The 21429-nt window shown below is 38.0% G+C and overlaps 4 protein-coding genes and 6 long non-coding RNA genes across 13 annotated transcripts; 5 read left to right on the top strand and 5 right to left on the bottom strand.

Moving 5' to 3' along the window:
- Position 1: 1 nt before the first annotated feature.
- LOC138125048 (tenecin-3-like) lies at positions 2–458 on the bottom strand. Its single transcript, XM_069040298.1, has 2 exons — positions 447–458; positions 2–358 (listed from the first exon to the last, which is right to left on the bottom strand). Exons 1-2 carry the CDS (start codon positions 456–458, stop codon positions 2–4), a joined length of 369 nt encoding a protein of 122 aa, XP_068896399.1.
- Positions 459–1051: 593 nt separating this feature from the next.
- On the bottom strand, positions 1052–2116 carry LOC138122782 (uncharacterized). Its single transcript, XR_011156622.1, has 3 exons — positions 1868–2116; positions 1330–1819; positions 1052–1281 (listed from the first exon to the last, which is right to left on the bottom strand). It is a non-coding gene; the product is annotated as an uncharacterized lncRNA (long non-coding RNA).
- Positions 2117–2380: 264 nt separating this feature from the next.
- Positions 2381–4641, bottom strand: LOC138122784 (uncharacterized). Of its 2 annotated transcripts, XR_011156625.1 has the most exons (4): positions 4483–4641; positions 2985–4432; positions 2802–2933; positions 2381–2653 (listed from the first exon to the last, which is right to left on the bottom strand). It is a non-coding gene; the product is annotated as an uncharacterized lncRNA (long non-coding RNA). The 2 variants fall into 2 exon arrangements; XR_011156624.1 differs by having other exon boundaries at positions 2535–2933.
- A 302-nt stretch (positions 4642–4943) lies between these two features.
- LOC138122788 (uncharacterized) lies at positions 4944–5498 on the top strand. The gene is made up of 2 exons (XR_011156628.1): positions 4944–5002; positions 5047–5498. It is a non-coding gene; the product is annotated as an uncharacterized lncRNA (long non-coding RNA).
- Positions 5499–6298: 800 nt separating this feature from the next.
- LOC138122785 (uncharacterized) lies at positions 6299–7022 on the top strand. The gene is made up of 2 exons (XR_011156626.1): positions 6299–6481; positions 6535–7022. It is a non-coding gene; the product is annotated as an uncharacterized lncRNA (long non-coding RNA).
- Positions 7023–8798: 1776 nt separating this feature from the next.
- LOC138124775 (uncharacterized) lies at positions 8799–9435 on the bottom strand. Its single transcript, XR_011157263.1, has 2 exons — positions 9283–9435; positions 8799–9214 (listed from the first exon to the last, which is right to left on the bottom strand). It is a non-coding gene; the product is annotated as an uncharacterized lncRNA (long non-coding RNA).
- Positions 9436–9625: 190 nt separating this feature from the next.
- LOC138124774 (uncharacterized) lies at positions 9626–10155 on the top strand. Its single transcript, XM_069039935.1, has 2 exons — positions 9626–9845; positions 9891–10155. The coding sequence occupies exons 1-2, from the start codon at positions 9768–9770 to the stop codon at positions 10119–10121; spliced, it is 309 nt and encodes a 102-aa protein (XP_068896036.1). The 5' UTR covers positions 9626–9767; the 3' UTR covers positions 10122–10155.
- Positions 10156–16580: 6425 nt separating this feature from the next.
- Positions 16581–17447, top strand: LOC138124771 (uncharacterized). Its single transcript, XM_069039932.1, has 2 exons — positions 16581–16802; positions 16857–17447. The coding sequence occupies exons 1-2, from the start codon at positions 16776–16778 to the stop codon at positions 17397–17399; spliced, it is 570 nt and encodes a 189-aa protein (XP_068896033.1). The 5' UTR covers positions 16581–16775; the 3' UTR covers positions 17400–17447.
- On the bottom strand, positions 17383–18613 carry LOC138124772 (uncharacterized). The gene is made up of 2 exons (XM_069039934.1): positions 18472–18613; positions 17383–17703 (listed from the first exon to the last, which is right to left on the bottom strand). The coding sequence occupies exons 1-2, from the start codon at positions 18547–18549 to the stop codon at positions 17449–17451; spliced, it is 333 nt and encodes a 110-aa protein (XP_068896035.1). The 5' UTR covers positions 18550–18613; the 3' UTR covers positions 17383–17448.
- LOC138124773 (uncharacterized) lies at positions 18056–21392 on the top strand. Of its 3 annotated transcripts, none has more exons than XR_011157260.1 (5): positions 18056–18235; positions 18285–20346; positions 20396–21035; positions 21084–21147; positions 21198–21392. It is a non-coding gene; the product is annotated as an uncharacterized lncRNA (long non-coding RNA). The 3 variants fall into 3 exon arrangements; XR_011157261.1 differs by having other exon boundaries at positions 18058–18203; positions 18257–20346; XR_011157262.1 differs by having other exon boundaries at positions 18059–18203.
- Positions 21393–21429: the final 37 nt, after the last annotated feature.

Raw genomic sequence — 21429 nt, 5'->3', positions numbered from 1 at the left:
ATCAGTAGCCGTGGGTCTTGTAGCCTCCATGATGGGTCCCTGGGTATCCCCCGATGTTACCGTGGGGCTGTTGGCCGGCTAGGCCGCCTTGATGGTAGGTGCCGCCGCCGGCTCCTTGTTGCCCTGCTAACCCGCCTTGTTGGCGTCCACCTGCTAACCCTCCTTGTTGGCGTCCACCCGCTAGGCCGCCTCCTTGGTGGCGTCCACCTCCTACGCCGCCCTGATGGCTCTGACCGCCTTGGCTGCCACCAAGTCCACCACCTCGACCACCCCCGAGTCCCTGGGTTTGGCTACCGCGGCCGCCGGTCTCACCGTAGGGGGTGGCCGAGACGGCGACTACCAAAACTAGGCAAACAATCTAAAATGCAAGAAAATTGTTACACCAAATAAGAAGAAACAGCAAAGAAAACAAACAAAAAAATAAAACGAACAAAAGCTAAACTTACGAAGAGTTTCATCTTGAAGTGTGGTTACTTGGAGGGAACAAAGTGCCAACTATCCAGCGTTAGAAATGTCTTAGCTTTATATATCCCGTTGATTATTACAAAATTTATCATTTTTGTACTTATTAATACACAATAATAATACTCGGAAAGTTATCTTGGAATTATTTTGACCTAAAAACATTAATTATTTTCCATAGAAATTTTATGTGATCAACATGACATGTTCGTGTTGATAATTTTTGTATTTTTGATCCATGTTTATGCAAGGAAGAATAACAACAAAAAACAAATCAAAAGAACTAATCAAAATAATAACAATGTTTCTTATCAGTGAACTCTCGAGTGTGTTCGCGATTAGCTTCGCGGTTAACACACAATAACGGCAACGATGTAAAAAATCTGGAGGTGTCAAGTCTGGAGATCTCGCTGGCCATTTTGGACAAAATGGCAACATTTTTGTAAACTGTCATGGCAGTCTTAAATATAATCCAAATGAAGACTGTAATTACTTGTGGGCTAGAGACCTACTAAGAAATTAGCTTGTCGTATGAGACTGTGCGTCATCTTGTTCAGAACAGCCAAACATACATAAACAAATTTTTGGGTGCGTTTTGCAAATAAGAACTATATTTTTCCTGTTAGCACAATTTTCAAAGACTTATTCTATATTGTGTGTTTCATCCTCTGAGATTCCTGCTGAAACATCGTCGCAGTTGTTTACACCACTTTCCACACTGTCGCTGTCACCACTGAAGCCAACAAAATCGCTGTCTTCATTTTCGAAAATATTTATTTGGAGTGATAAAGACCCAGCGACATACAAAACAGTGAGAAACTGGGAAATGTAATTAGTTGGAGAATTCGTTAAAAATGAGATATTTACCAAAACTGAAGATTTAGCAAAGAGCGACATTTCTAATCGTTTTGAACGAGTTGTCAACATTTTTGTGATGGTTATATACTCGGACAAAATCAAAATTTTTGTTCACGTGACATTCCATTAAGCCTCCTCGGCCAATTTCCTTTGACCTTAAGCTTGTCATTGTTTTATCTACTAATGTTTTAATAATGCGCGCAGCAATAATCATGGAAAACGCTATAATGAGTGTTTGAATTATTTATTCACTCGACTAACATGTTGGTACAAAATTACAAAGAATTTAAGAGCCATAAGTTCCACTTCCTTTTCGCTCTACACCTCTCACATTGGATTGTCCTGCGTGAAGTCCCCGACTGCCAGGTAAGCCGCCCCCGACGCCGTCACCGGCGTTGTAGGCTCCGTGGAAATGGTCAGACCCGCGCACTCCTACATTCTCAGATCTTCGTGGCAAGCTCAAAACGGACGCGATTGCCACGACGAGAAGAAGAACAAACTAAAAATGCGTCAATCAAGTCAGACAAAACTGTTGCGAGATACTCACGAGAAGTTTCATTTTGGACAGCTTCTTGCAAACTAAACGTTTAATACCAATCGCGCGATTAATAAATCATTCCTGGAACAGTTAGCGATTGGCGTTGAGCTCTGGGCTCAAGATTAAACAAACAAACAACGTTACAACTCAATAAATAAGAAGCCTGTTGGCTGCAACGTAGAAGATCTTGACGCAGATGTGCAACACTGTCATGTTTTGGGAAAAGAAAACTTCAGAAATATTTTTTGACAATTTTATGGCCACTCTGTATATGTATATAATTCACATTAATGACCATGTGTCTTGTACCCCCCTTGGTGTCCTGCACCGGTCCCAGGTCCATGCTGCCCGTGTTGCTGCCCTCCGGTGCCTCCGATTCCGCCCTGATGGCCTCCTAAATGTCCGCCTGGTTGGCCGCCCTGGTGACCCCCTAGATGTCCACCCTGTTGACCCCCCAGATGACCACCCTGTTGTCCACCTTGGTGACCGGTCTGGTGACCACCCAGATGTCCGTCGTGATGGTCAGGAGCTGCCGAAATGGCGACCACCAGAATCAAGCAAATCACCTGAAGAAAAGTCAAAAATATTCTGCAATGTCTGGAGACCAGTACTTACGAATGTTTTCATTTTGGGATGACCTTCTTGGAACTGCAACAGGAATTAAAGAAACGCAACGATTGTGCAAGCTTTTATAACGTAATGTTATCTTGGAAGCGCAAAATCACTTATTGAACAAAGTTTAATAATAATGTGGTTATTAATGAGCGCGATAACCTGCTAATTGGCGATAAGTGTCTGACAAAAAGAAATACATATGTAATTAATTTGAAATATGGGAAAGACGATTCACGATAAGAAAAATGTTGGTCCTGAGACGAGATGAATTGACGTTAGTGCTTTGTAATCGTCAATGAAATCTATACCAAAGAAACGAATTTACTACCTTTAACAGTTGTGTAACATTTTTATTTATTTGGCTTGAAACATACACATGAAGTTAAATTCAATAGATACATTTCTTTTAACCAGTTCCACGGCCTTGTTGGTTTCCAATAACAATCAGCAGTACTATTTTCTAAAAAATATAAATTTTACCTTAAAAGAAAGAGTTTTTTTGAACACTTACAACTAGGAGATCCATGTTTTACGGGCTAGATATGATTTGTTTGAGGTTTGTTGTGGTCCTCATTATATAGGCCCGAGCATCGAAATTATAATAATTAAAAATAACAGTTTGTTTCTGCCCATGTGCCAAAGATATTTAGAAAAAGAGAGCTAAAGATTATGGTGACAAAAAAGACCCACAGACGGTCGTAAACACTGGTGCAAGGATCTGCATACTTCAGCAACATGTTTTTGTTATTGTTGACTGGCCCGGTTTGGTGAGCGTCATTCTTTTATTTATCACAACAATAAACAGGTGTTTTTTAAACCGACCTTCACCTTATTCTTATTTCCCAAATTCCCAAGATATTTCCCTGTCTAGTTTTCAACTGTAGTGAAGAGAAAAATGTGGCGGCTGAACTGGGAATCGAACCCCGGTCTTCCACTTCCCGGACAGACGCGCTCACCACTGAGCTACCCGACCACACATAACAACACCTGGGCCACTCAAAATACAAACATTCAAATAAAATTTAACTTGGTTTGCAGTTGTTTTTATTTTGTTAATACATAGTTGTCTCGATAGAAAGTTGTTAAACCTGTGAATCTACACCCTCATGGGTTGTTCGCAAATTCTATCCACCGTCCTTGACGTCCCTGAGAATCTACACCCTCAAGTGAATCCCATTCTATCCACCGTTTTTGACCATGACGTCCACCTTCGGGGTTCTTTTCAGGTCCATCTACACCCTCAAGTGAATCCCATTCTATTATCCACCGTTTTTGACCATGACGTCCACCTTCAGGATTCTTTTCAGCTCCATCTACACCCTCAAGTGAATCCCATTCTATCCACCGTTTTTGACCATGACGTCCACCTTCAGGGTTCTTTTCAGTTCCATCTACACCCTCAAGTGAATCCCATTCTATCCACCGTTTTTGACCATGACGTCCACCTTCAGGGTTCTTTTCAATTCCACGAAGTTCATCTCCGAGGAGATGTTCTTTTGCACTTCTGACTCCCAAATGACCTAAATGCTCTACATGTTCACCATCCAAAACAACACTTCCAAAATGGCCCAAATGCTCTCCTCCCAAATGGCCCAAATGCCCTCCTTCCAAATGGCCCAAATGCTCTCCTCCCAAATGGCCCAAATGCCCTCCTTCCAAATGGCCCAAATGCTCTCCTCCCAAATGGCCCAAATGCTCTCCTCCCAAATGGCCCAGATGCCCTCCTCCCAAATGGCCCAAATGTTCCTGTCCCAAATGCCCACTTCCCAAATGCCCACCTCCATAATAGTCACCTAGTCCACCTAGAGGATGAGCTAGTTGGTCGGCTCCTTGGATCAGTCCAAGTGCAAAATCTTCTTGTGCTCCTGCGACATGGTGAGCAGCTCCGGCAAATGTATCGGCAATTAAAGTTCGTTCCTTGACATCGCTAGGCGCAGCAAGAACTGTGGCCACAAGAGCCTGCAAAACAACAAATAAAAATGCAAATACAGAGGAGAAAAAATGGTTACCGTTAAAACAATGATGCGAGACATTTCGAGCAAGAATTGTTCTCCATTGGATTTTTTTGATTTCGTGTATATATACCGTTTTTGTAATTAGAATCACGTGACTCTTGTCTTAAAGACTCATTAGATGTGTCTCATTAGGTTATCGCTGCTCATTTTCACCAAATCCAAAAAATCCCACTATATTAATTTTGAAATCCTGTTCTCATAATGAGAATGAAGTGAAGATAACAAAAACCACGAAAACATTTGCCTTCAACTAGTTTTTGAGATTGGCAAAATTTTGCAAAATTTAGTAGGATCAGTAGCTTGTCAGTTTTTTCATAAATCAAGTAGGAAAAATAATTTGTAGCAAATAAGCAACAGTTCTATTCAGTCTCTCACTGCAAAAGTGAAAAGGTACTGATTTTCTCCTATTAGCGCTAATTTACCAACATCTGAAAGTATTCGAAAGTCTTATAAAAGCAGTAGATTTTGAAAAGCTTGGGCCATTCCGGATTGTTGCTTCAATCAAATTGAAATGGTAAGTTGCAATTTGAGGAAAACTAATCTCAAAACCTTTTTTAGGCTGCGCTGGTATGGATTTTGCTTCTTGCAACGATTGCATCGTCTGTGGTAACTGGAATTCCTTACAAATCCCGCAATTTGATTGCGAGCTTGTCCAACCAACGTGAAAGGCGAGAAATTGGTTCCAGCTACCTCAAGTACTATGACCATTTAGCCAAGGTGTTTATAAATAATCCATCGATTTTGGATTTTGTCGAGAACAGGAGTCTAGAGAGGACCAAAAGACAGCTCGATGATGGAAGTTTTACAAATACAAGATCGCAGCCATCAAGACGAAACTCTCAAAGAAATAGGAATACAAAGAGAAATACCACAAAGCGAAGAAAGCTGAAGTTTTATTTTTAAGCAGAATTGTAGAAAAATGTAAATACAATTTGTAGAATGCTAGTGAATATGTATTTAAGGTGGAGTAAAATGTAAAGAATGTCAATAAAATATTTTCTTTTGTTAAATCTTTGTTGCTCTAATTTTTGCTTATGAACCACTGAACCAGAGTACTGTGAAGTACTAAGTGTATTATCATAGACCACACTGAGAGCAGAAAACATGTTTTTGTAATTTGGTCAGAGAAATCTTGATATAATCGTTGTGGTATGTCGGCAAATCCAGATCTAAATCCTCTAGAATATTTGTGGAGAATTTTATAACAAAAAAATAAAAGGTACAAGAGAGACGGTTCGTATCACAGTTTCTAGAGGTTATTTTGGTAACACTTTTAAGATAGATCCACTAGGAATCAGTCGTACCTAAAACACCCTGTATAGTGTTTCCCAAATTAGAGTTTGTGGACATTTTTTTGAGAAGTTATATCGTCTGCTTTTTGTTAAAGTTAAAAATGTCTAAGCTCAAAAAAATTCATTTGGTCAACTTCGGACTTACCTCTGTATGGTCAAAATGGTACTACCTTCAAAAACAAGCAATTGGACAAGACTTTCTCGATGCCAAAAACCAAGCATTGGAAACTTCAACGAGAATCACTCAACTCAGGTCAGGATCTAGATTTCGACTGTTGACAATATTTCCAATTTACATCACCTGTCGTACCTCATCACATGCTCCCATGGTGCTATTGACGAAGACTCAAATGACGTTCTCGGAGCTGCAGTGCATCACGCTCATTGTTGTAATTTTAAAACAAAATAAAATTTCCCCATGTTGAATCTTCTCATTCGCACCAATTTGCTTAAGCATCGAGTAAACTCGAAAGTACTGGACCTGACCCGACTCGGATAATGAATTTTGTAAACTGAGACGACGAGTCCATCCATTCGAGAGCACATTAGTGCCAATTAGCTATCACAAATCAGCTTTTATAAATTAACAATGACATAGAATTTGCGTCTAAATCCGTACGTTAGCACCTATATAAGCTATTGTCAAGCCTAAGCACCTATAGTTCTTCCTTTGAAGAGTCCAGAGTCACATCAAGACAATGGTAAAGTTGCTTGTCATTGTGCACCTTCAGGTGGACTCATTTGGGTGTTTTAGGCCGCGACAATGTGGATTTTCTTGGCGATTTTGACGCTGATGGTAGTGACGATACAAGCTGCTGGAGACGAAGAGACCATCAAGGTGGAGAAGCGAGAAATGGACCCGGAATTCTACAGACGCTACAATCGCTTGAGGCGTGTCTACGGGCACAATCCTTTTGCTTTTGATTTCTTCAAGTACTTCCTGAGGAACAGGGGGCAAAGGAGGGAGAGGAGACAGGTCAGCAATAATTTTCCCTCGAGTAATGGGGGAGGTTTCAATGGTGGGTACCTCACCTACGACCCAAACCAACAAGCACCGACTCCTCAAAGAGCCAAAGACACCAAAAGGGAGACCACGAGAAGGAGGAAGCCTTTTAGACCAGCCATGCTGTTCTTTTGAGGGTTTTTGTTTTTTGACCTCACTCTTGCCGCAAAATTGCAAAATCATTGTTGTAGAATTGTTAATTTATTTTGTTACATAAATAAAGGAAAAATGCAAATAGAGTCAATTCTAAATGTGCTGATAATGAAATCGGTACCAAGTCCTGCGGTACTAACAATAATAAATATGGTACTTTTGTTACATAAATAAAGTAACAATGGAAATAGAGCGTCTCACAGATCATTTCTAAATGTGGTGGTACTTTGGTGGTACTTGCAAATTAACAAGCACACATGGAAAATTTCACAAAAATGATAAAATCGTCACCTGTCAGTTAATTAAATCGGTATTAAGTCCTGCGGTACTGCTAATAACAATGTAGTACTTTTTCGCCGAAGACATCCAGAAATGTGTATTATGGAGTGATCGTTGTGTAGAATTATTAATTTATTTTGTTACATAAATAAATAAATAAATAAAATGGGGCGCTTTGTTGAAAATCAGTTCTTCTAAAGAGAGTGGTACCTTGTCGGTACTTGCAAATTGAAAAGTACACACGGAAAGTTTCTAAAAAATACGGTAAATGATCACCTCTCGGTTAGTAATATTGGTGATAGTACCAAGGCCTGCGGTACTGATTGTAATAAGTGTGGTACTTCCTCCGTTGGGGCCGCTTCGTCTTATGGTGCCTTCTCTGTGCCTGCGTCCTCCTCTGCGCCGCCCTCCTCCTCGCCGCCAGCCTCGTCGACGCAAACCGGGGCAAAAAAACTTGTTCCGCCGTGGTCAAAATTTCATCACCTTCGTCCTCGCTCTGATCTCTAACCTGCGATAGCGGTACCGATACTGCTTTATCGTCGCTTATCACTGTTTTGCATTCCATGACACTAATTGCGGTTATTAACAGTACTATCTAAAAATTGAGAATTATAATGAACTGGCACCACTACGATCGCTCGCTTGCGCACCAACAACTCCTTCATCTCGGGAAATCTCACAGTGGATGGCTCCGTTTGACCTTCTTCTTAAATACGCAAGGGGAAAAAGTGTAACAACGAGCTGCTAGTTCTCGTTTATTTAATTTATTTGCTAATTAGTGGCGGCGACACCGGACAGTTATAATTATCGCGGGAGGTGGTTGGACTTTGCTGAAGGTGGAGTCATGGTGGATGTTCTAAAAATAGACTCGGGGCAAACCAGTTCCACAAAAGACTCTCAGGAGCTCCAAACCAGACGTCTTCGCTGGAGCGCAAAAATCACAAAAAATTTTGACTTCTTTCAAAATTTTGGACTTTTTCATTTTGCTGTGGACTACAAACTATATCAAATTTGAGCCGAGCATAACAAATAGAGACACTATTTATGTAGACGAAACAAAATTTGTCTTTTACCCAGTGTGGGCACATTTTTTAAATTTTTTTTTATCAAGTTCAAAATCAACAAATTTTGGCTTTTTTTTCAAAATATTAGACTTTCTTGTTTTGGACTAGACAACAAATTATAAGCTCATAGCAGAGAGTAACAATTAGAAACTTTATTTACAAATCAAAATTTGCCTTATACTGGGTGTGAGTAAAAATTTTTGAATTTTTTTACTGGATCGTTCCAAACACAATTTTTTTAAGCTTCTTCTTTCTTATTTTACTTTTTACTTTATTTATCTAAACAAATCAAAATTTGTGTTATACCCAGTGTGGGTAAAATTTTTTGAATTTTTTTACTGGATAGGTCCAAACACAAAATTTTGGTTTTTCCATTTTCTTTCTCTATTTTGTTTTTGCTACTGTACGATAATTCTTGACATGTGGTCTTTATCATCCTCGCAAGTCATGGCCTTAACCCTTTCCGCACAAACAAATATTGGTGTCATGGGGGGCAAGCGGGGAATAACATTCGAAATCCTCATTCAAAAACATTTATTAGTCATAAATAAAATAATACAAAAGCAATAAATAACATAAATAGAGGTTGACAAATAAATAAAATCACAATCAAACTGTCACGATAGCTCCACAAAAAATCAACGGGATTAAGCAAGCGTGGGGAAGCGGTCGTATCTCCTTTGGTTATAAAGCCTCCTCCTCTGGCTCTGTATCCTCCTGTAGGCGAAGAGCGGCCTGAAGACCATCGTGTTGGCCGTCTCCATGTCCTCCCCGTCGTCTTTCTTCTCGACGACGGTCCCCACCGGGACCAGCACCATCTCCTGGGCCTCGGGAGTTGCCACAGCTCTTCCAGCAGGCTCTTGCGTGGTCGGCTTGGCGTGGTGTATGGGCACGATCAAGGCAATCAATAAAGCGCACCCAAGAAAACGTGTCATCTGCAAGAATAAAAATGTTGTTGAATACTATTGCCCCAGTGACATTAATCAAATGATAAATTGCTTACAGTGAATGTTTCCATTTGTCTGCTGGTCTTGAACTTGACTCTTTTGCACTCGGACGTGGACTGATGCATCGAGCTTTTGCCGACAAATTTATACACAAATGTGATGTTATTGCAAGAACGGAATCGACGATTTTTTCCAGAAAAGCCATTACACATTTTTATTTACTCTACTTGTTAGATGCTAGTTAGTCATTGCGTTGTCCTAGCGCGGGGCCAGAAGACCCTCTTAATTATTCCATTTGGTCCGATGCTAATTACCAATGTTGGCTGAGAAGAATCCAGAAGCAATTTGGCGCCTCGGTGTCATTTTTACAGGCGCAGGTCCCCCAAATCGTAAACTTTTTACGATTTGGCGGAAATGATTTTATTGATTCGCGAATTTCGCGAAGCGCTTGGCAACAACAACAACGCAATGTCAGTCTGATTTTCAATATTTGTCTGTTATCTTTCCATTATTTCTTGGGGAAATTGTGCCGGTGCAGCCAATGGGACACTCTTCGCCCGAGACCAGCAAAGTTCCCGGCACGAAGATGATCTACAGGATGTTCGGAGTCATCGAAACGGTAGGTCAGGTCAGGTCAGCCTCCACCTTCTAGTTGAGCTTTCAGTTGGTCCTCAACGTCTTCGACGGCCTCATGCGCTTCTCCTCCAGTTCCACCGTGAAGGCCGTCAGTCTGGTGGTCTTCGGCGTCATCTCGGAGATCTTCATGTACATGGTCCTGGGTCTGTGCTGCGTCTTCATCTCGCTCATCATCCAAGTGCACGACATCATCGAGAAGAACGAGGAAAAGCCAGCCGAGAGTGCGCTCGCGGAGCCGGAAATGATTGAAAGTTCGTGACAAAAATAAAACTTTACTGGTTTTGTTTGTGTTATTTGGGGCCGTTATTTTTCTATTCTTAGACCAGGGATTAGAAATTTTCATTTGCGCGTTTATTCTTGTAACGGTTAGTCATAAGTGGCTTTTGGTTTGAGTGTTGGTGCAAGCAATTAGAGCGTCCTTACGGTTTTTCTTAATGACAGTCTACGAGGAATAATTGATTTAGAATTCCTCAGGTCGTTTGGTTTCAGATTAGCTGGAAAGAGAGATGCAATAAACATTTGGTCTCGAGGTAATTTTGAGGTGTTTCGAAGGTCTTGGCGAGTTTGTCAACCGAAGAATTCTGCAAATTCGTTATTATTTGTCAATGTATCATCACCAGATGATTATGCTTGGAATTAATGAATCATGAATGAAATGATAAGAATTTCGCACCATTCGGACAAGTAATTGTTTGCCTAAATAATTAATACCTGAAATTTTAGTGGTTTGTAAAGTTTGGAATTTTTTGAGTTTTGATGAATGACTGCCTATAGAACAACAAAAAAATACAAGAAAAGGATTAACCTGAGAAGTCACTACAGTTTCAAATTTGGATTATAATAGAAAGGAAAACAATTTTATTAGATATTTTTGTATTTCAATGTTATTTCATTGCTGTTGGTAATGAAACAATTGAAAAATATTGGTATTTTTTTGCCTCGTAACTGGCACTGACCGGATGTTTTAACTTGACACGACATTAAAAAAAATAGGTTATGTCGGTTATGTTTTTGCTATTATTTACAAAAATGAACCTTTGATGGTAAATTTCAAATTTGCCCGTCAACACTGTCAAAGCTGACAACCGGAAGTGAATTTAGATTACAGTGGTACCAATATCATTCAAATTTTCATTGAATTTTTGTCTCATGAATAAAATATAGTGTATTCACGATGAATGTGGATAAGGGGTGGCTGTGATTTATCATGTTGGATAAAGTGACTCAATTTTATATTTTTTCCTGTCAGAAATATGAAATATGATATGACTATTTCGACATTCAAATCTGAACAATGCTGTCTATTTTAATTTCATTAGAAAATCCTGTTTTTAATTAAGTATTATTTAATTATGATTCAACTGAAAAATTGGCAACGGTGTTTCCGTCACATAATTTAACCTTGATTAATCTAACCTAACACGACAGCTATCAGTTTCTATTAGGGAATTTTATTTGTTCTGTGGTTACTACCAACAATGTTACCAGATGTCATAGCCACCCCTTATCCACATTCATCGTGAATAAACTATAGACACGAGTTAACAAAAGACTTAGATAAGCTTTCTGCAAAAGTAAAAAAAGTTCAAAAACAACTATTGAGTTATGTTTCAAAGCTTTGTAAAGGGCGTTCAAAAGCTTACTTGCTTTTGTGGCGTAGCTTCATCAGCTGTCAAACCATAATGTGATTTCTTCAGGGAACAAACAGTGGTGTGAAGTATTTCTTTTGCAAAAGACAGTTCTTATTGGAACTAACCAACCAGTTTTCTTCATTTTTAAATGCGACAATTTAATTAAATTAATGATTTCGTTTACATTTTACATTAAAATGATCATGAAAGTGAGGTTATACACTGAAGAAAGTTCCCAAGCATACGAACTAAACAAATGACCGTCGGTTGTAAAAGAGAAAGACACAACAGCCTCCTTGCCCACAAATTTGCTTATCTTTTATTATTTTGTTGTTATTTACATTTATTGCAACGCGATTTTTGAATAAAAATTCAAATAAAATAATTGCTTGATAAAAAAAAAGAATATTTTATTCGAAAAATAGAAATTACGCCAAAACGGCTGAAAATAGGCATATTCAATGTTAATAAGTAGTTGCCATTTAAAAAAATAAAGTTTTCGACATTTTTTTATTATCAATTTTAAAAAATTTCAGTAGGCGTATGAAACATAAAAAAAATCTCACTAACGCGCCAAAAGATCGACCAAACCTTTAACAATTTAATTTAAAAAAAAATCAATTATTTATTTCCAATGGTTCAGGAGTTATATATTTTTTAATGAAACCCTGCGACCCCGATTTTTTGCAAAAAAGATGACATACGTCAAAAACTATGACAGATAAGTGTTGACAAAAGGACGTTCTAAACTCAAAATTTAACGTAGAATCCAAATATGAAATCAAAATGAGGTCTTTCCATTAAAAAAAAACAAAGATGGCGTCGATTTCCGGAAGTGGCGCCATTCTGAAAATATTTCATTTGAACTTGCAGCAGTCGATTATAGTCGGTTACTAGTTTTCATATTAATACGATTTTGGGAAATCAGAAAGTTTCTAACGAACAGGCTACGTGAATCACCCTGTATATTTTTCTAATATGCTAGTTTGGCAAGATTGTGCTGCTTTTAGCAACTTTTCACTTTTCGTCGTGTTTAGGAACCAGTTAAAATATTTTTTTCAGTATTCTCCAACTTGTGTGATTGCTTTTTGCCACCAGAAATGCATAAAACACATCATTTCCGTTGCTGCGCTCGTGTGTGCAAACTTTCCACTTGTAAAAAATTAGTCCATCATACATATCTTGCATAAATAACCCTTATCATTTGCAAAATAAAACTTATTTACTAATTTATGACTAAACAAACACATTTTTTTTCGCAATTAGTCTTGCTATAAAAGATTCTGCGAGAAATGTGGAGTTTTGGTACAAGGAGAAAGTTAGATTTTACGATTGCCAAATTATTAAGAGATCACTTAAACGATGTTATTACTAATGACTTTAGTATCATGGTGTCTAGACAAATAAACAATATTTTTGATTTTTTATTATTCATTAGAATCATAAACAAATTATTTTTTTATGGAAATGTATACATTCCATTTTGCCGGCTAACCTTCTTTTTTTTCGTAAAGATGTGTTTACAGAACCTTGCATAAATAATTAATTTTTAAGCACATTATGATTTCTTATTATATAATTTATTTGTTTAGTTGTTTTAAACCTTCGAGGCATTTAATATACACCTCAAATAAATTAAAAATTCAAATATTCATTCATTATGTACAATAAGATCAAATAAAAATCAGTCAACTATGAATCGAAGTTCGATTGTTTTTTTCCCTCAAATTTAATTTTGTCATCTCTTATCAAGAATTTCGGGAACATTTTCCCGCCGAAGAAGCCGACCATTTTTATGACGACGTTCACCAAGTTGTACCGAGAATTGATGAATTATTTAGAAGAAACAACACTCAAAAAAATTTCTTGTCATACTACTTCGTGCAAAATAAAATCCTTGTTATTTATAATTGCAGCATGCAATCAACAAACATCGAGTTTGTATGCAAATTTCTTTATTTTAAGCAGCAACGTCAGCAACAAAGAAATCGCCAACACCGGCTGCAATATTTTCTGAATCAATAACTTGTCCCATGACAGATTTATCCAATTATATAAAGTGTCTATAAAAGAATGTAGGTATATCAAGAGTCCTGTGGAATATATTTGATTTTTGCCGCTCTGTAGCATATTGTGGTACCAAATAGAAAAACAGAGGTTATGCAAGTCCATTAATGACAGACTGTTGTAAGATGAAAAATAATTAGAATATAGAAAAACTGAAGAAAATCACAAGCAAAACAATTAAGACGTCAACATTTAAGGGTGACCGATACTGGCGAAGTGTTTCAGTTTTGCCACCTTTATAACGCAGCCACTAATACACAGTAGAGTATATAGATAAGTATGGAAACCAAACTGAATTTTTACCTGAAATAATAAGCCCTGAGGCTCTGACCGTTTCCATGCCCTTACCGAAAGGTTCTCGGAGTTTTATGGTTTAATCTGGTTTATCAGACAAACAATAAATACATTTCTTATTTTGTCTAAAAATGTAAGACATAATTTTCTTCTGGAAAATTGTCGAATAATAAAATTATTAATATTATAATAGATTAAAATGGTCCAATAATATGAAGTCCCAAAATTCACGCCCATAAATAAATGTCTTTTCCGCATTAGACACATTAGACGTCGTATGTTTTTGCAACGAATTACATACAAGATTTTTTCTAATTCCGTAAAGTATTAGGCAAAAAACAAGAAAAAAGAAATACAGGTTTTAATTTTTTTAATTCCCTAATTTATTACTCCTATCATTCTATCACTCTCTATCTACTCCAATTCATTTATTACAAAAGTGATATTTATTGTTACAATTTTGTAGCGATTTTCTTGCCAAATGAGTGATTTTGATCTGCGGTATAGCTGCTGTATGTATATCCAGTTTATTACCTGCGAAGTCGCAGCCAGTTATCAACGATTTGAGCAATGGCTTGCGTTTTTTAAAAGTTTCTTTTACATGATGAACTGATGAGATCAATTCAATACTTTGATTGCTTTAGTAAAAGAAAAGAAAGCTTTTCTTGTAATTTTATACTTCTCACGTCATTGTGACATTCAAATGACCACCAAAAATCCACCTATTTTGCAATGGAACTACTGGTCTCGCGAAGGAGTAGATAATTACCAATTCGCGATTTCTTTTTGTGATTTATACATATACCTACCTGCATACTCCACAACGCACAAAGCTTTTCATACGATCATACTTTAATTTATAAATCAATATTTCTGTACTTAATTTGTTATACCGGGTGTATTATGAAAAACCTTTGGTGCTATAACTTCCTTATTTTTTATCCGATTTTAATAAATGATACATCAAACAAAATTCGTTTTAGAAACACTATAGCTCGACATGCTATAATTTTTTTTTGACATTATATTTTTTGACAGACCGCAGCTAACTTTGTTTTTTTAAGTTGCACTGTATATTTTTTTATTTTTATTCTGATAGATGTTTATCTTCTGAAACACAAACATTAAAATAAAAAATCAAAAATTTGTTTTTAATTAAAAAAAATTGAATTTCCAAAAATCAAGTAACCATAACTTTACTATAGCAAATGTTCGAAATTACCTCCATTCTCTCTAAGGTACATTCGACAGCTTCCACTGACGCCTATTGCGGCGTTTAATAAAAATTCTGGTGGTATTTGTTCACATACTGCTACGATTCTTGTTACTAAATCATTTCTGTTATCGACGGAGTCAAATAGACATTGTCTAGAATGCACTTTTATTACTGTTTAATGTGACTGCTTGATTAAAAAAAAAACGTTATTTTTTAATTTCTTCTTTTTGATTCTATGCATGAACATGTTGTTTACATTTTCATATTCTAAATAAAAATCTCTATAAAACTGAGCAAAAAAAGTTAATAGTGCAATTTGAAAAAAAAAGTTGACTATCATTTGTCAAAAACAGAACTCAAGAACAAATATTGGATCAATTCAAATTGTAGCCCATTTAAAACGATTTTGCTTGACACATCAATTATTAAAATCGTCTGAAAAATAAGGAAGTTACAGCACCAAAGATTTTTCATAATACACCCGGTATATATATTTTATAATGTTAATGACGTTGACGTAATAATGTGCGGACTAAATTAGACAACAATTTATTCATTATTTTTATACGTACATATTTTTAAAAAAACCTAATATTTAATTCCAACAATTAGTTTTCATAAAAAAAAAGCAAAAATTAATTCGCTCTGTACGGTCATAGTTTATATTAGAATTTCTGAAGAAATTCGAATAATACCGGGACAGGGTATTATCTGTAGTCATAAAATTTCCTGGTTGAAAACTGATCGGCGGCCCAAACTAACCCCCGGATTTGTCCCGTTCCTAAACAGGTAGGTAGTTTTGAAATCGGAGAAAAGATGTGCCTCTACTGCCTCTGGTGGCAAAAGCGATGAACTAAAACCGTTTTTATTCGCAAATTTATAAATGAATAACTTCCACAACTTATGTTTTTTTTTAATTGTTATTTAATGTAGTAGGTAAAGGTAAATATATTGTATAGAATTACAAAATATTCTAACGAAATGTTCGCCTGGAAGACGAAAAATTTAACTTTTACATTAAGCTCAATATAAAAAAAACAAATGTTTCATCCACAATTTCACAACGCAGCGGACTCAGTAAACTTATTTAGATTCATTCTACAAAATCTGGAAGCATAATATTGAAATTTAGGTAATAAAAAATCGAATTAAAGCCGCGCACTTTAGGTTTTTATCATATCATCAGACAATCTTTTTCTCTTATAAAAAAAAGTATAACGCTGCGGTCTGGAGAATTAAAAAACCTTTAATTTGATGTATGATACTTGACGAATGATTGCGTATTAACTGAGTTCTTTGCAATTAATGAAATACACTCTAGTCAACGCTGGTATCGGTCACCCTTAATAATCTGACATTGACTGATCTGATTTGACGGCTTCAACGGCTCGACATAGTTCGACACAATAAAATTATAGAGCCGCACAATTCCACAGGACTCTTGATATACCTACGTTCTTTTATAGACACTTTGTAATATCTCTTTTTTTCTATTTTAAAAATCGTCTGCTGCGAGATTGAAAGCGACTCTGAATTAGAAAGTGCACCAATCGTCGACAAAAGAAATGCATTTCTCTGCACCCTCGAGAGCGTCGCCCTTAACGACCAACTAATTACCCTCTTCGTCCTATAAATTCCTCCCCAAAACGTCGATTTTCATTTCCACACCACCTTCCAGTGCACCACGTTCAAACTCCACCCAGTCATGGACCTCTCAGTCTTAACATCTTTGGTGAGTTCTTCAATCAACTTTCTTAACTGATAACTGTGCAACCCCTTCTGGCAGATTTCCTTGTTCGCTCTGGCCTCCTGCAGGATCTACAGCGTCGAAAACGCAGACGGCTCCTTCACCATCGGCCTCGACTCCGACTCCAGAGGCGAATCAGCCAACTCCCTCGTCGCCCTTCTGTCAAAATCAGCCGGCTACACCCTCGACGGGGACTACGAATCGCAGCCCCAGCCGCAAGTCGTCGAAGAACCGCCGGCGGAGACGAGGGACTTGCTGTCGCCCCACATGGAGATTCTTCGCCTCATCGAGATCTTCCTCAAGTTCAAGGGGGAGCTGGCGTCGAGGATGTACGCGGTGGTCACCGACAATTACGACCTCATCCGCAGCGTGTACATGACAGTCATCAACAAGATCGGATCTTTGCATTCTTTCACTCTGATCGGAATCAAGATCTTGAGGAAGATCCTCGAGTTCGCGACAGCGCTGATGGCGCAATGGCAGATCAGTCTGCCACCAGTCTCTCTGGATTTGAACGTGGGGAGCGATCCAGCGTCCTCACTGCATTTTACCAAAAACACAAATCTTTATAACAGACAATAGTGATCTTTATTTATGTACTCTACATCACAATAAATACTTTTAACAATTTTTATTGGTGGAACCCGAAGTTGTAGTGGACCTGGGGGACCTCGTACTGTTCCCAGTTGTTCCCGTAGGGGTAGAACTTCCTTCCCAATTTCCTGGAGCTCTCGACTGGTTGCTTCTCGTATTTGTCATAACCCAGAGCTTGTCTGGCTTTCGGTATGTTCGACGGTATAATCTTGGGACCGTAGTTTTTGGGTTCCTCGATGTCTACAGACTGACTCTGGTGCAAGAACAAAGCCAAGAGAAAAATCCAAAGTCGCTGAAAAATAATTCAGAGACATAAAAATTCTTGTCGGAGCGTCAGTGGTCTTTGTACGGAGACAGAAGGTCAACTAATTAATTCATGATCATGTTTCCTAACAATTTTCCTTTTTGAGACCCACGCGATGTTAACCTGTTTGACCCAAATCGTCTGCGTTAAGCAACTCTTCGATTTGTGCAAGGCTGCAGTCCATAAAATTCGTAAAACGATACACAGGGAACTAGAAAAGCTTTCGCAGCTGTGACCACGCTGTGACAGGACTGACAGGTGACATTTGGCGCCGAGCGCCACGCCTCTGGTGATTATTCACCGAACCTCGCAAACTAGCGACGCTTTGACATTTCGGTCTGTAATTAGGTACACGACTTTTGGTAATTTATCGGCACTGACGTCACATTTGAAAGTAGTTCAATTGGCAAATCAAAATTGTGACTTTTAAAGAGAAGAAAGTAGAATTTTGGGTGAAATTAAAGTGGCAAAAAAAATAAAAAATCTCGGTGGGTATTGAATGTTACGTAAATGGCATAAGGTCAGTATATTATTGTGTCAGAGTGATAAACGAACTGAAACGTTTCAAGGACATCGCTACAATGTCTTGTGCCGTTAGTTTATCGCTGAAACGGAAAAACAGTTTTAGACCGATAACGATAACGGAAAAAGTAAATAAGACACAATAAATATGAAGAAATAAAAAAATAGCGGTAACTGGAGTAGAGGTGTTGTGATTTGTCTGGAAGCAGAAGATTGGGTCAGGTTTGCACTTACAAGATGCATCTTTGTTGTGTCGCTGCACACCGTTTCACTCTTTTGTTGCAACTGAAGTTTTTTGAATGAAATCTTCATTCTGAAATTCACTTTCAATTATACCTGGTGGAAGAGGATGAGGATGGGGAGATCGTGGTTGGTCCGACAGGTGCAGCATAAATTATTCGAAAAGTATCAAGTTGGTGGATTCAGAGTTGCGCAAATGGTGGCCCAGATGATCAAATTCCATCGGGAAATCGTCATATCCTGGAGGTTTTGCTAATCACATATGCATACCCCATGGCAATAGCGAAATATGCCTAATTACACTTAAGTGGAGGCGATAAAAATCACGAGTGAATTAATCAGCGTTCAAGGTGTCCGGACATTATGTCTGCGTTCGACTGTACTCCACTCGCGATGGGCCAAAGAAACGTGACGGTTTTTGCGAGAAATTATTTTATTTGAGCGATTAGTCAATCGGATTTCGCAATACGCAAATTGGCAATTAATTGCTGATTAAAATTAGCGTAATTTACATGTTTTTTGTGGGAATAGGTACACCTGCAACTGTTTTGTTGTGATAATTATTATTTATGGCGTATTTAATAACACAACAATAATTGTTGGTGGAGAGGTCAAGGTAGTTACCTTTGAGTGTTTAACTTTCAGTTTTAGTTCAAAGTCAAGGAAATGTTTATTTTCGTTATCGATGCGACATTTATTTTTATAAATCAAGTCTAATCGTTGGTGTTTGCATAAAAAATTACATGTGCGAAGAGAAAAAGTTCCACTCTTAAACAGACGTGACAAGATTCTTGTTTCTTATTTTATTCGTTTGTATTTTCATTTTGGTGTGAAAATTTCTGTTGAAATATTTTTCTTTAAAGTAAACAAATCACTAATTTGTAGTTCGTGCGGTCGCCTAGAAAATTTAATGTGCACCTCTGCCAAAAAGTGCCTTTTGTCCTCGCCCCAAAAACTCAGCTCGGACAAAAAAAAGATGCACTTTGCGGCCTTGATACACACTATTTTAGGTTATGTGTGTGTTTTTACAGCCGAATCTCAAAAATAACGGTAAAAACGTTCCGAATTGCAATTTTATCGTTAAACTTGCTCATTTGTAAATAAAATGCTTCTTGTGACAGGAAAAATGACGAATATTGTGCCTGAGCGCCCTCTACAATTGACACTTGTACTTGGGGCTGCGTGGGGGCAGATTAGGGGTACAAAATGAATGAAAACAAGCTAAAATAAACAAATTGGAACATTTGAATTTATTTATAAGTTCCTTTACTCCATATTAACGGTACATTATTTAACGGAAATATTAAACGATTTGATTAATTCTTGTAAATCCATTTTAACTCAAAATTGCAGCAGAAATCCGATAAACAATGCAATTAAAAGGTGTCAGATTCTACCGAATCGTAAAGCTATTTCAAGAATGTTAAATAAACGGTTGTAAAATGTAAATCGTCCGGATCTGGCTGTCTTATTCGCGCCGATTTACATTTAAAAACAGTTTATGGGTCCCGATGTTGCTGAATAAAATTATTGCACAGTTTACAAAGAATAAACTGTTCCAGCCATTGTTTTTAATAAATTTGCAATAAAATCCGGTGAACTGTTATTTGAAATTTGTTTTTATTCTGAGAAGTTCGTTTTTAGCTTGTTTAGATGCAAATGTAAATTAATCACCAGTGTTATAAATGACCCAATAAACATTTATCACCCCAAAATACCTGAAACGGGTTTGAAAACACTTCACCCACAGAACGCAACCACTCCCAGTGCTAAACTTTTTTTATTATCTTGCAAAATTTTCTATAAATAAGAATCAACCCTGACCCTCTGTTACTCTCATCCATGGGCCCCAAAATGACTCGCTTCCTCGTAAGTACAGTTTGGTGTCTGATTTGTGACTCCGCGCCTTTGCTTTCAGTTCTGCGCGCTTTTCGTGGCCGCCACCGTGGCTTCTGTCGCCGCCTCACTCCCCCAAAATAACGGACAAATTGACGTGAAGATCCACCACGAGACCCCGTCTCATCATGCTCAGGGAGGCGGCGAACATCATCGAGGGGTTCATGTGCAAGGGCGTCGACAGGAGCTCCACCAGAGCGCTCATCAATCTTAGTCAATAAAGTCATGCCTCTGATTCACTGTTTTATTACGAAATCTTCGAGCTTCTGCACACAGTGGCGTGGATAATCGCATCGACAGACTCTTTGTTCCGGAACCTTGACGGGCTGATGACGCCGACCTTCGTCGTTCCCTTTCGTCCCATTTTGCATAATTTTCGCATCATCCACCTTTACAAATTGCACCAAACCAGTCGTGTGAAGCCGATTAATTTTTTTCGACGTTTACCACATCATCGGCGTGTTTTGGACGGCGTGAGTGCCGTTGGTCTCATAAGAAACCAGCAATTCAACTAATTTTTTATTGTTCCTCGTTAATTTATGAATGTGTGTGGGTATGTTAATTTTGCCCTTTTCTTTTCATGCGGTATATAAAGAAACAGGCTGCGCCGCGGCTGGTCTTGGTGTGTTCCGCAACAACCAATGGCGATGAAGTCGAATTTAGTAAGTGGTCCATATTGTTCCAATTTCGTACAGTTTTGTCTCTCCTAGGTGATACTCTTCCTGGTGGTCGTGGGGGTGGCTATGGCGACTTCCTCACCAAATTCTCCACCAAGTTAGTGTTAAATCCTCAACCGGAAGCTTTTAAAGACTATGCTTTTGCAGAAGACGCTGCAGACACTCCGGAGGCTGCTCCTGGTAGTGTGAACAACAATGGCGATACTGGTGTTAAAACAGCTGAGGGTTCCGCTGGACAGAAAGACCGATATGCAAGTGGGCACGGAAAAGGAAATTAACAAAATAGTGTGACTGCAACGATAGATTTGTAGGATTTGTACTTGGAATATACAATTTGCAAAACGAATGTCTTTTATTTAACAGTAATGTTAAGAAAGAA

The sequence above is a fragment of the Tenebrio molitor genome, chromosome 2, assembly GCF_963966145.1.
Source record: "Tenebrio molitor chromosome 2, icTenMoli1.1, whole genome shotgun sequence".
NCBI lineage: Eukaryota > Metazoa > Arthropoda > Insecta > Coleoptera > Tenebrionidae > Tenebrio > Tenebrio molitor.
Note: the sequence above shows the minus strand (reverse complement) of the source record. Positions and strands in the feature narration are given on the sequence as shown.

Bases quoted from the DNA above. Each gene is read 5' to 3' on its own strand.
- LOC138124774 (XM_069039935.1), top strand. From the start codon at position 9,768: ATGGGACACTCTTCGCCCGAGACCAGCAAAGTTCCCGGCACGAAGATG. The intron at 9,846-9,890 runs GTAGGTCAGGTC...TTGAGCTTTCAG, and splicing joins TGTTCGGAGTCATCGAAACG to TTGGTCCTCAACGTCTTCGA.
- LOC138124771 (XM_069039932.1), top strand. From the start codon at position 16,776: ATGGACCTCTCAGTCTTAACATCTTTG. The intron at 16,803-16,856 runs GTGAGTTCTTCA...CCCTTCTGGCAG, and splicing joins TCTCAGTCTTAACATCTTTG to ATTTCCTTGTTCGCTCTGGC.
- LOC138124772 (XM_069039934.1), bottom strand. From the start codon at position 18,549: ATGAAGATTTCATTCAAAAAACTTCAGTTGCAACAAAAGAGTGAAACG. The intron at 17,704-18,471 runs GTAAGTGCAAAC...ATTATTTTTCAG, and splicing joins ACACAACAAAGATGCATCTT to CGACTTTGGATTTTTCTCTT.